Consider the following 14,082-nt stretch of genomic DNA (forward strand, 5'->3'; position numbering starts at 1 on the left):
GGTTTTCCACCGTTGAAAGTTTCCCCTGAACTTGTATAGCAAAATACAGTGTAACACCGCTGCTGCCGTTTATCTTGACTCTGCAGTATTAATATTGTCAGAATTTGACTGATAATAAACAGTAATACTGATGTTTATTTAGCTATTTATTTTATTTTTATTTATTCTTTATTTTAATGGTCAGCATTTGACTGATACTATACAGTAATACTGATGTTTATTTAGCTATTTTTTTATTTTTATTTATTCTTTATTTTAATGGTCAGCATTTGACTGATACTAAACAGTACTGATGTTTATTTAGCTGTTTGTTTTATTTTTATTTATTCTTTATTTTAATGGTCAGCATTTGACTGATACTAAACAGTACTGATGTTTATTTAGCTATTTATTTTATTTTTATTTATTCTTTATTTTAATGGTCAGCATTTGACTGATACTAAACAGTACTGATGTTTATTTAGCTATTTATTTTATTTTTATTTATTCTTTATTTAAATGGTCAGCATTTGACTGATACTAAACAGTACTGATGTTTATTTAGCTATTTATTTTATTTTATGGTCAGCATTTGACTGATACTAAACAGTACTGATGTTTATTTAGCTATTTATTTTATTTTTATTTATTCTTTATATTAATGGTCAGCAATTGACTTATACTAAACATACAGTACTGATGTTTATTAAGCCATTTATTGTATTTTTATTTATTCTTTATTTTCTCAATGTCCATTTCTAGAATTTGTTGCCAATATATAATAATAATGTCACATATTCTTTAATAAAAATATTTAAGAAAGCAGCCTTCTGAGTACCTTTGCATAGTCATATCGATGCAAAATCGGTGCACAATCCACATAGAAAAGGTCTGTTTTCATTGCAGCTAAAAAATTAACTATATCGGCCACCATATTGGTAATTGGTGAATTTTACCTCTCTAAAATTGGTATCGGTCTCAAAAATCCCATATTGGTTGGACTAAAGACTCATCTCTTCTGCCAAGCATACACCTAATGTATCCATAAACTCATAGTTATGCTGCCTTAGTCAGGTCTGCCGGAACTGGAAACACTTCTCATATCCTATAACTCTGTTAATCACATCTACGCTAATATAATTCTATTTGTTTCCCTGTCTCTGCAGTTAATTCAGGATCTTAAACATTGTCCCCTAACACTTACTTAGTTTAATAACTTTAAACCACGACTTGTACTACACAAAAATAACTAATATTGGCATTATATTCATGCGGTTTAGCCAGAGGGGAACTGGCCCCCACAGTGAGCCTGGTTTCCCCCAAGGTTATTTTTCTCCATTAACAAACATCTTATGGAGTTTTGTGTTTCTTGTCACAGTCGCCTTTAGCTTGCTAACTGGGGATCTAAATGCAAATATTATTTACATATTTATTTATTTAATTATTTATTTTAAGGCACTATTTACAATCATGTTTTTTCCCCCAAACCGAACAATGATGACTCTAAGACATAGATATTATCTGACACAGATATTACAGCTTCATTTTCTGTTAAAGCATAATTTTCTGTAAAGCTGCTTTGAAATGATGTGTGTTTTGAAAAGTGCTATACAAATAAACATGTTTTGACTTGACCAAACGTTTTGGAGATTTCGGTCTTTCCCATTCAAGTAGTGTGAAAAACATGTGGAAAATGTCCTGGTTACTTTCGTAACCTCTGTTCCCTGATGGAGGGAATGAGACGTTGTGTCGATGTAGTGACACTAGGGGTCACTCTTGGGAGCCCCAAACACCTCTGCTTTTTTGAAAAAAGGCCAATGAGAATTGGCGAGTGGAATTTGCATGCCACTCCCCCGGACATATGGGTATAAAAGGAGCTGGTATGCAACCACTCATTCAGGTTTTGTGCTGAGGAGCTGAGACCAGGTCCCGGCCATTTCAGCGGGCAGTTCAGCATTGTGGCAAGAGGAACACAACTCAACTGCCAGAGGGCTAAGGAGGAAAGTCATCCAGGGATCACAGTCTGTGAACACGACTGAGAGTCAAGAGTGCACATCTTCACCTCAAGGGAGGGGAAAAGCGTTATGCGCAAGCAGTACACCTGGCCAGCTGTCCTGGAACTTACCTGCTCGTGCCTGCCAATACACGGGACGAGACCGGCTCAACCCGGAGATTGTAAAACCTCGCAAAGGTGTTGGATGTTGCCCAACCTGCTGCTCTGCAGATGTCGTGAGGAGCATGAGATCCGAGAACCACGTCTGGGTGGGCCAGTAGGTTGCTACTAGGACGACCTGCTCCTAGTCCTCCCTGACCTTGCACAGGGTCTGTGCAAGTAGGCTCACTGGGGGAAACGCATATTTGCATAGTCCAGGGGGCCAGCTGTGTACCAGCGCATCTATACCGAGGGGTGCCTCAGTCAGGGCGTACCAAAGCAGACAGTGGGAGGATTCCCGGGAAGCAAACGGGTCTACCTGTGCTCGACTGAATCGACTCCAAATCAGCTGGACCACCTGAGGGTGGAATCTCCACTCTCCCTGAGGGTAATCTGACATGACAGCGTGTCCGCTGCGGTGTTGAGGTCACCCGGGATGTGAGTGGCTCGTAGCGACTTGAGGCGCTGCTGACTCCAGAGGAGGAGATGGCGGGCGAGTTATGACATGCAACGGGAGCGTAGACTGCCTTGATGGTTGATGTATGCTACCGTCACTGTGTTGTCCATCCAGACCAACACGTGCATGCCCTGGATCAACGGCTGGAACCTCTGCAGGGTGAGCAGTACTGCCAACAACTCTAGGCAGTTGATGTGCCAACACAGCCGCGGGCCAGTCCAGGAGCCGGCGGCTGTGTGCCCGTTGCATCCGGTGCTCCAGCCTGTCTTGGAGGCGTCTGTTGTAACCACGGCATGCCTGGAGACCTGCTCTAGGGGAATCCCTGCCCATAGAAATGCAAGGTCGGTCTAAGGGCTGAAGAGGCGGTGACAGATCGGTGTGATGGTCACGCGATGTGTCCCGTGGCGCCATGCCCATCTAGGGACTCAAGTCTGAAGCCAGTGCTGAAGCAGTCTCATATGTATCAACCCGAGCGGTGTGGCCACCGCTGAGGATGCCATATGCCCCAGGAGCCTCTGAAAAAGTTTCAGTGGAACTGCTGTCCTCCGTCTGAATGCCTTCAGGCGTTCGTGAGGTGCGCTGTCATAGAGACTGAGTCCAACTCCAAACCGAGAAAAGAGATGCTCTGAACCGGGGAGAGCTTGCTCTTTTCCCAGTTGACCTGAAGCCCCAGTTGGCTGAGGTGCCGGAGCACGAGGTCCCTGTGTGCGCACAGCAACTCTCGAGAGTGAGCTAGGATTAGCCAGTCATCGAGATAGTTGAGGATGCAGATGCCCACTTCCCTTAGCGGGGCAAGGGCTGCCTCTGTGACCTTCGTGAAGACGCAAGGGGACAAGGACAGGCCGAAGGGGAGGACCTGGGCTTCGAAGGCAAACTGCAGGAAGGGTCTGTGTCGAGGTAAGACCAAGACGTGGAAGTACGCATCCTTCAGGTCTAACGCCGTGAACCAATCTTGATGCCGGACGCTCGTTAGAGTGCGTTTTTGCATTAGCATCTTGGACGGGAGTCTGTGCAAAGCCTGGTTCAGTACTCGCAGGTCCAGGATTGGTCGCAACCCACCGCCTTTAGGGTTGTAGAACCCTTTCTTCATCTTGGCTGGAGGGACAGGCTCTATCGCGCCCTTGCGCAGAAGGGTAGCGATTTCCGCATGCAAGGTAGCGGCGTTCTCGCCATTCACTCGCCCATCATTTCTGCGTCGGCATGAGACTGGGCAACCGTTCCCAAAGGAGGAAGCCCAGCCGAAGCCTCTGTGTCAGACTGGATGAGCCCGATCTCCTATGCTGTGCTCGATAACTCATCGTCTTCCCGAGCTCCGAACGAGAAGTCGAACTCGCGCTAAGACGAGCCGATGGTCTCGTGCGAGAGCCCGATTGGGACAAGCGAGCGTGCTGGGGAATGGGAGGTCCGTGGGGGGATACCCGGCAGAGGTGGTCCCATTGATGTCCCCAAATAGCCCACAGTGCTAACCGACGTGGCCTCAAACCCGTAGGTTTACGAAAGCAAGCCGTGACTGCAATGTTGCCATGGTCATGTTCTCGCAATGAGGACATGACTCATCCAAGAATGATGTCTCTGCGTGGGCAGCGCCCAGACACGTAAGACATCGATCGTGGCCGTCAGAAGCGGAGAGATAACGACCACAACCAGGAATAACACACAAACGGAAAGGCATCTTTAAAAAGACGTTCCGTGTGTGTGCCGCTCTTTTTGTGAATGAAAATATACTCTTTTAGAATATACTCTCTTATTTTCGCTCTGCCTAAGCGCCCAGGGGCATTCTCTGCACTCCATGGGTGCAGAGGGGGAGAAGCCGCTGAAATGCGCTGTAAATCCAGCAGTTTTGAGGTGAGTATTTGGAGGGAATTGAATTCAGTGCACTGAATACAACCGCTCAGCTCCGAAGAGAAAATCTGAATGAGTGGTTGCATACCAGCTCCTTTTGTACCCGTATGTCCGGGGGAGTGGCATGCAAATTCCACTCGCCAATTCTCATTAGCCTTTTTTCTAAAAAGCAGAGGAGTTTGGGGCTCCCAAGAGTGACCCCTAGTGTCACTACATCAACACAACGTCGAGTGAGTGACAGATAGGGAACCAGTATATATACTGGATTACAAACATGGCCACTGAGTAACCTGACCTGCCTTAAAGGGACTTTGAAGTATGCAACAATAAACGATAGTATATATATATATATATATATATATATATATATATATATATATATATATATATATTTTTTTTTTACATAACCTCACTTATTTTTATGTTAAATTAAGCATGTTATCATCTATGACAACAAAAAACAAAAATATGGTTATTTTGCTATTTTAATCCAATTTTAAATAATGTAAATACTATAAATCTCGACTTCAGATATTCTGGTTGGTTTTGCAGTTTATTTGCCACATTGGGAATAGAAAGTCAAGTTGAGCACTTTGCAAGTATCTGTTGTGGAGATTGCAACATAAATTGTGTAACAGTGCGCATACTGAAAGTACCGATTATGTTTTATGTTACAATGTAAAAATAACGATTGATATATTTTCAGTTTATTGGTCACACTGAGAATGGAACATCAAATTGATTGCATCGTATTGTGGGTTAAAGTATTCCACACAGTATGCTCTGGTTGTATACTGCACATTTTGGCTTTTGTAGTAGATCATCCAGATGTTTAATGCATATTCAAAATGCATAGAATGTAAGGAGAATGTTGATTCAAGAGTCATTATGCCATTTAGATTAGTCAGTCTGGAGCAGACTTTATCTCACATTTCTGAAGAAATGAGACATACTATGTTATTTCAAGAATGTTTCTACAGAAGACATGGGTAAACCAAGTGTTGCATTTTCCCCAGTAGCTGTAATTTTTCTATAGCAACAAAATGATTCAGTCCGTTTCTGCCGCTATATGACTGATCATTTCATTTCGCCCTTGTAGCCTGCAACAAGAAAAGATTCATCCATTTCAGTGCCACAACAACAGCAGCTGTGAGACCTCTTTCTTGCATTTTTAAAAGTTTGAATTTGAAAATGTAAAGATTTAGCTCTGCAAGAAGGGAAAGTCATGGTACCAATAAAAGGAACAGTGAGAATACTGGTCACAAGCAAGCTCCGAATCAGAAACACTTATGGGGATGTAGAGCAATTTGATGTGTTTTTTTTCCATCCTTCCTGCTGGGGCATGCTTGATGAAAGTCATCTATATTATTCTGTCATAGTCTGTACAAAGGAAACATTGAATCCAAGCACTACTAAGCCATTTCATTGGAAGGAGACCAGGTCAGAGTTGACCTAGTAAAATGCAGAGCACAGTTACTGATGATCAACAATCTGCTCTAATAGGTTGTTGTACAATTCGTCATCCACAGATTTCATAAAATTTGACCTCGGATCCATGATCTGATAAGATCTAACGGCCTTTGTTAGTGAAACAGTTCCTCTTTATGTTGTTCCAAACCCATTTGACTTTATGTATTCTATGGAACACAAGAGGAAATGTTGGGCAGAATGTTAGAGACTGACAGCTTCAGTCACCATTTCATTGTATTAAAAAAAAGGTGCAATGAAAGTGAATGGTGAAAATAGTATGACATTTTGAACAAACCTTTTGTTGTGTACACACTGGCAGTTCCAGTAAAAGAATCTGGTGACTGGCATTGGTACCACACATTTTTTGTACTTATTACGGTATAGATAAATTACTGATTAAACAGATAGATTTCCTTTTGACTGAGAAGCAATTAGTTTTTTCAACATATCATAAAGAGAGAGTGATAGATGCCATAAACCTCTGCACGATTTGGCTCGACATTCATCTCCAAAAACAGGCTGTTGATTAATTATGATTGCAAAACAAATTCTGCATTGCCTAATTGTGTCTTGTTCACTGTTGGATGTCATAAAATACTCAAGTAGCAGATTTCCATTTAGACAGCATATTTCCACCCCACATAATGATGAGCACTAATTAGAGGGCTTCTCCTCCTCCTTCAACTTCAGAGAGGGAGTACAACACTGTCACAAGGCTTGACTGAATTCTGCTTTCCCATTGCTGCCAGTATAATTAGCTTGAAATGTGATTACACACAACGATGCCACAGAGATTTCTCTCCATTTCTGCTGGCAAATTGAGGTCTTCACACCTTAAAATGGAGAGATGGCCTTTCATGCTTTCAATTTCAAATCTGCCCCCTGAAGTGGTTTATGAGCTCTGCCCTGCCATTTGTTGATGTTTGATATTCTTTTCTATTCCCTGCATAGTGTTGTCGAAAGTACCGGCACTTCAGTACCAAGTTGATACTAAAATAAAAAAAGATGTAACGATACCAGTGTTCCTGCAGTACTGGTAGTACCGAGCACCGACTCAATCCGGTACCAGCACACAGTATGACTGACACACGACTGTTTAAAATGCTCATTTTGAGCGCATGCTCTGTTACTCCTTACACTGAACTGGACAATTAATCAAATTAAAATTGTGACATGTCCTAGTGTGATTTATTAAACCACTAAAGGCTGCAATCTTAGTGTGGAAGAGATGCGTACTTTGAATGTATAAATCCGACTGCTCATACACTGGAAACTCCACACCATCATTCACGACATGTTGTGTCAGATGACAGAGCAGAGCACTAATCTACTGTAAACCACACAACACATGTAAACTATATATTTATATAATTAAATTACAGCATTCACACTTTAATCTCACATACACAAACATCAGTAAACTAAAGCACAAAATACAAACATTCCAAAACTGTGTCCTGCATTTCATTTGTCAGACTCAAAGGCCAGTGTAAAGAAATGAGATTTCAGATGTGACTTAAAAGTCTCTGTATCGCAAACTGTTTATATGGAAAATGAAGATTCAGGCAAAAAAATACACGTCATAATAAAAGCACGTTTCAAAATATAAGCTAGAGCCCTGAAATTGAAGAAATTGTGACAGAAATATATAACAACTGTATAGTAAAATGTAATATTGACTGTAATTATAATAATAATAATAATTAAGGAATATATCACAAGCAAGACTGCTGTTGAATAAAAGTTTGGCAAAAAATGCAATGACATGTTGAAAAGTTATATTTTAAGAATTGATTAGACACTATTTTGATGATGAAATTAAATGAAACTCTAAAACATGGAGTTCTGGAAAATAATAACAAAAAGGAAAACATGATTTGGTAAAGAATAAAACAGATTTCAGCAGGGCGCTACTTAAAACACTTAAGCAATGCATCCTTGATTGAGAAACACTAAGGAAACATGCACTTTTAATTAATTATTATGTTGGCTTGAGAAAGCCAACATACTGATATTCTATTTAAACTTATTATTATTATTCCGAGACTAAAATTTCTGACTCTAACTCCTCCTAGAGCTTTTAAGCTACATGCACCAAACTCGGCACAGACATTCAGACTGGTCAGACTCAGATTACTTTTTCTATTCTAACTGATCGGATTTATGGTATTCCCGTATCGGACTTCCAAACAGGACAGATTTTAAATTGACTCCCATTCAAGGTGTGAAAATTTTCCCTGTAATAAATCCTTTAGAGTATTCAATCTACTTCCTATCACTCCACCACTCATACTTTCTATCTATCACTCCATCACTTTCTTTTTCTATCTTTACATCACTCTTTTTATTCTTTCTTTCACTCTATCACTTTAACACCCTAGCAACTGCATACAACCTAGCAACTATTTAGTGCACCCTAGCAACCAAAACCCATTGACTGCCATTTAAAATCGCTTAGATGGGTATCTCAGGAGCAGAATGTCATAGAGACTTCATTGTTGGCTTGTATGACTCAGAACAGCAAGCAGCCTTCTTTGTATCACACTGGCAACTGCCTAGCAACCACATGGGCTTACCCTAGCAACGAAGTAACAAATCGCATATCTCTGCACCAGAAAATCGTAGAGGCTTCTGGGTTGATTTATTTCACTCAGGATGGCAAGGAGCCTTGATAAGTATCACCCTAGTAACTGCTTAGCAACCAGATGGGGTTACCCTAGCAACCAAGTAACAAATCACATATCTCTGCAACAGAACATCGTAGAGATTTCCGGGTTGACTTATTTCACTCAGGATGGCAAGGAGCCTTGATAAGTATCACCCTGGTAACTGCTTAGCAACCAGATGGAGTTACACTAGCAACCAAGTAACAAATCACACATCTCTGCACCAGAACATTGTAGAGACTTCCGGGTTGACTTATTTCACTCAGGATGGCAAGGAGCCATGTTAAGTATCACCATGGTATCTGCCTAGCAACCAAGTAACAAATCACATATCTCTGCACCAGAGACTTCCGGGTTGACTTATTTCACTCAGGACTGAAAGGAGGCTTGACAAGTATCACCCTGGTAATTGCATAGCAACAAGATGGGGTTACCCTAGCAACCAAGTAACAAATTTCATATCTCTGCACCAGAACATCGTAGAGATTTCAGGGTTGACTTATTTCACTCAGGATGGCAAGGAGCCTTGATAAGCATCACCCTGGTAACTGCTTAGCAACAAGATGGGGTTAACCTAGCAACCAAGTAACAAATCACATATCAAAGTATAACATAGTATAATCTCCCAAAAGCATTTCATGTCAACTACAAGAATACATACATTTGAGTTGTTTTTCATTGAGGGGATTTTAATCTCAGTATATGAGAGTTTTTATGTGTGTTTGAATAATCTAGGGCACTTACCTGGACATGGTGTAGTGTTACACTCCTGGAACTCCTGGGCAGGCCCGAGGCAGTTGATTCCCCCATATTTGGGCTTGGGGTTTGAGCATGTGCGTTTGCGGTTCCGGACACCTGAGCTGCAGTCCCGGCTACACTGGCTCCAGTGGCCCCAAGCAGACCAGCCTCCGTTTACTGTTATTCCTGTGACACGGCCAGAACGCAGCAAATCCCCTAAAAAAAATTAACACACACAGGGTCAGTTAGCACTGACTTCCTTAGACATATAGATTTACTGCAGGATCATGAGATTTGATGCTTTGACGTATGTAACACAATCTATGATTGATGTATGTTGAGGTCCAGGGTAGGGTTGCACCAGCTGTGCGTAAGTTCTCATGTTAGTTAGGATGTAAAGTTCACACTAAGGGTTTAGTAACTACTAGTTAGTTTGTAACTAAGTCAGTGATTAATTTGGTTGCACCACCTTTTCTTAAAGGCAAGACTTAACTAGTAGGTCGTAAGCTCTCCGTAAAGTAATGTGTAGTCACATAATATGACGTTTACCTTAATTGATCCAATAAGCAGCATTCAAATTTGTACACAGAAGTATTTAAAAGCCATGCATTTCAGTTTTATCTAGTTACGGTTGATGTTCAAACCTTGTTTGCTCACGTAACTATCAGCTGTAATAAATTAAATCCCCATTAAAATACGATAAGTAATAAAAGTACATAAATAGTATATTTGCCCAATGTAAATAACAATAAATAGGAACTGTATCTAAAATAAACAAGGGGTGATAAATAAATACTAATACAACAGGCTGGAAAAATAGACATTTATTCATTTTAATATCTTATATATTTCGTATATGTTGACACTTGACACCAGGCGACGCATCCTGAAAACTGCACCACTGGATCGGTTTAATGCTGAAGAGACGCTTAAGAGTACGTTTTTTTCTCTCTCGTAAATGTAAACGAGTGTAAATGCCAACACCATCATATATGTCGAAAGGATTGAAGCCTATCACGGAAAACATGAGCTCATTGATGTTATAAAATATCAGTCTGCTTTTTTATTCCATCAGTTACTCCTGGTCAGAGGCTTCCGTAAATATTTAGTTTATACATAGAGTTACGTCCTACCTAAGTTTAATGGTGCAACGCTCAAATATTTAGTAGTGCGTAAATTGTGACTTAGTGCCCATTTACACCACAACTAGGCTAAGTTGTAACGTACGTATAGCTGGTGCAACCGGTCCCAGGAGAATATATAGGCTGCAAAAATCATTTTCTTAAACAGTAACTTTGTCTTGATTTCCAGTAGAATATCTAAACATTCTTAAAGCTGAAGTATGTAATTTCTTTGACACTAGCACCACCGAATGGAATTGCAAAAATAATTAAAAATACATTTTAAAACAGCTTTCTGAATACGCCCCTTGCCTGCAGTTGTTTAAATAGTCAGATAGTTGTTGGGGCGGGTCTAAGTGGGTCACTTAAAACAAACAGTTTTATTTTTATAGCGCCACAGAGACACAATGTTTACAGTTTTCGAAAACATTTACCTATGGCTTACTTATAGTTGTCTCTGCATATTAAGCTGTGATAGAACAAATATTTTAACACTGAAAAGTAACATACTTCAGCTTTAAAATAAGATAAATTAACTTGACACACAAAATTGTGTAAGATAATTTATTTTATTTAATATATTTTATTTTATTTAACATTTTTTGTCAAATTATCAAATCCCATTGGCATTTTTTTTAAGCATAAACCTCAATATTTTTTTTGCTAGAGTTATGCTTAAAATAAAAAGAATCAAAGATGTATTTTCTGAAAACTAGTTGTTCTAAGTTAAATTTTTTTTCTTTTCAAGTAAATGTGTATGACTAAGAATTATTATTATTATTATTATTATTATTATTTTGAAGTGTAGTACTTGAGGATAATCTAGCAGACTTTGGCAAAGTCAGGGTTTTTATTGTCACAACTTTTTGGGAGCTTTTTAAGTATTATTAAAAAGTATTATTTCAACAAATGTAAAACACTTACATTTGTACCATTAGAACAGTCAAAAAATAGTTCTGATTCTCAATTCTCACCCCATAGATCAAAACCATGCCATTAACAAATATATAGTTATGCATTTGTGTTAAAGGAATTGATCACCCAAAAATGAAAATTCTCTCATCATTTACTCATTACCCTCATGTCATCTCAGATGTGTATGATTTTCTTTCTTCTGCAGAACACAACAGAGATTTTTAGAAGAATATCTCAGCTCTGTAGGCCCTTACAATGCAAGTGAATTGTGGCCATAGCTTTGAAGGTCCAAAAAGCATATAAAAGTAATCCATAAGACTCCAGTATTTAAATCCATGTCTTCAGAAGCAATATAATAGGTGTGGGTGAGAAACAGATCCATATTTATATATATAGTCAAAAACAAAATAAGAGGAACTCTGTCCTCTTGTGAATGCACAGGAGGGCTGGCCAAAGTGGAGATTTATAGTAAAAAAGGACTTAAATATTGATCTGTTTCTCACTCACAACAATCATATTGCTTCTGAAGATATATTGTAGATTTACACTTGAGTCATATGGATTACATTTATGCTGCCTTTATTTGCTTTTTGGAAATTCAAAGTTCTGGCCACCATTCAATTGCATTGTGAGGACCTGCAGATCAAGACCGTTTATCCATTCTGAGCAGGCAATAGCAGAGACGACCGCACTACATGGGTTGACCTACGTACCATCCATCTTACCAGCACCCCCTAGCACACAGACCTCTCAAAGGTAATAGACTACTTCATAATCTACTCAAACCTCAAAGCAGAGTGCTCAGTTCTGATGGCTAATGGCCAGAGGTGTCAGTACATGCTTAGACCTGCAGGTAAACAAACCCTGCGTTCAGTGACTTTAACCAAGGAATGACTGGCAACATTGATTTTTACTGAAGTTGTAAAGCGGAATTGGATAAAGTCCTTGTAATGCTTGCTGGTTGTTAAATGAATAGTTCACCTAAAATGAAAATTCTGTTATTGTTTAATCCTCATGTCATTCCAAACCTATATGCCTATGATCCATTTAACACACACACACACAATTTCTTTTTAAAGAATCTTCACATTGTTCTTTCCATACAACTACAAAAGAACACACACACACACACACACACACACACACACACACACACACACGCACACACATTGGTGCAGCTATCATTATGAGGACTATCCATAAACATCATGATTTTTATACTGTACGAACAATAGATTCTATACCCTAACCCTAATCCTAAACCTAACCCTCACAAAAGGGTTTTTTTTTCATTTTCAATAAAACATTGTTTAGTATGTTTTTTATGCGATTTGACTTATGGGGACACTAGAAATGTCCTCATAAACCACATGTATAGCATAATACCCTTGTAATTAACAGTTTGTAACCTAAAAAAAAAAAGTCCTTGTAAACCACTTAAACCTGCCCACACACACACACACACACACACACACACACACACACACCATAAAAGCAGTTAATATGACCTTTGCACTATATATTAAGTCTTCTGATGCCATACAATAGCTTTGTGTGAGGAACAGACTGAAATTTAAGTCATTAATAACAGATTTAATTCTTTACCTTTAAGGTCACATGCAGAGTTATAAACTGAGTACAGTTATAAAAGTTAGAAATTGAGATATGGTGCAAGGCGGCATTGATGTATATGATCAGGCATTTCTAGCTCTCCTATTCCAGATTCTGTGACATGGTACACAACAACAACAGCACTACGTCTGCTTAGAGGGACGGGCAACATTATATCCTGCACAATCAAGAAAATGTAAACACTTGTGGATTAAGATAGTGGCTTTTGTGCTATTCCCTGGAGCTGTCATAAACTGTCTAGCAGTCACCAATGCTTATTAAAAGTTAGGGGGTGGGTAATTAAAATCAACTCCCTGATGGGTCAACATAGTGGGTGGTGAATGCCTTTGTAAAGGCACTTAAATACCGTGACATATAGTGTTTCAATGAAGCAAAAGGTAACTGAGAAACAAATGGTCAACTGAACAGTGTGAGGCGCTTTTATATTTGTGTTGTTTCAACTATGGGTTCTTTTAAGCCCCAGAGGTTGATTTTGATTAAAACTTACAGATTTATGTGAAGGCCATATTAAAACAGTTTAGGAAGCTTTTTTACCATGCCTTCATTATTTATTTTTGCAAATTTTCACAATAATATAAATTTTACAGTTTTGCCATTGTCCATTACCTAGACTTTCAATCTTAAAATATGAAAATCCAATTATTTAATTATTACACTTTACAAACTATGATAACCTAAACAAAGAGTAAAATAATCATAAACCATTTAAATATTTATTGTGAGAAAATTATTTATATATATTTTTCACACATTTCTACTGTCCCTCTTTAGTGGTGCCATTTCCATCAAGACCAACAATTTTGCCATTATAGTAAATCTTTATCAGTTTTAGTGTACTTGGTTACCAACAATGTTGGGTAAGTTACTAAAAAAAGTAATCCACTACAAATGACCAACTACTCTAAAATTATAATCAGAGTACTTTACTGATTACTATATTGAAAAAGTAATCACATTACAAATTACTTTCTAAAACACTTATCACAAAACATTTTTTTGCTTGTCCACTCAACAAATTCAAAATAATGTCTATTTGCTCCTTGTTCATTGTCTCACACACTTCAGCTCTCTCAGAAACACAAACAGACATACATATGAACATATAAATTA

The 14,082-nt window shown here is 39.0% G+C and overlaps 1 protein-coding gene across 2 annotated transcripts in view; it reads right to left on the bottom strand.

Moving 5' to 3' along the window:
• Positions 1-14,082, bottom strand: part of LOC127432102 (semaphorin-5A-like) — a 205,820-nt gene that overhangs the window by 30,309 nt on the left and 161,429 nt on the right. For both annotated transcript variants that reach the window (XR_007895695.1, XM_051682907.1), the window contains exon 17: positions 9,311-9,520. Coding sequence is in view for 1 of the 2 variants with exons in the window: in XM_051682907.1 (XP_051538867.1) it covers positions 9,311-9,520 (210 nt within the window). In the remaining variant the exon portion in view is untranslated. The remainder of the gene's footprint in view (positions 1-9,310; positions 9,521-14,082) is intronic.

The sequence above is a fragment of the Myxocyprinus asiaticus genome, chromosome 41 (genome assembly GCF_019703515.2).
Source record: "Myxocyprinus asiaticus isolate MX2 ecotype Aquarium Trade chromosome 41, UBuf_Myxa_2, whole genome shotgun sequence".
NCBI lineage: Eukaryota > Metazoa > Chordata > Actinopteri > Cypriniformes > Catostomidae > Myxocyprinus > Myxocyprinus asiaticus.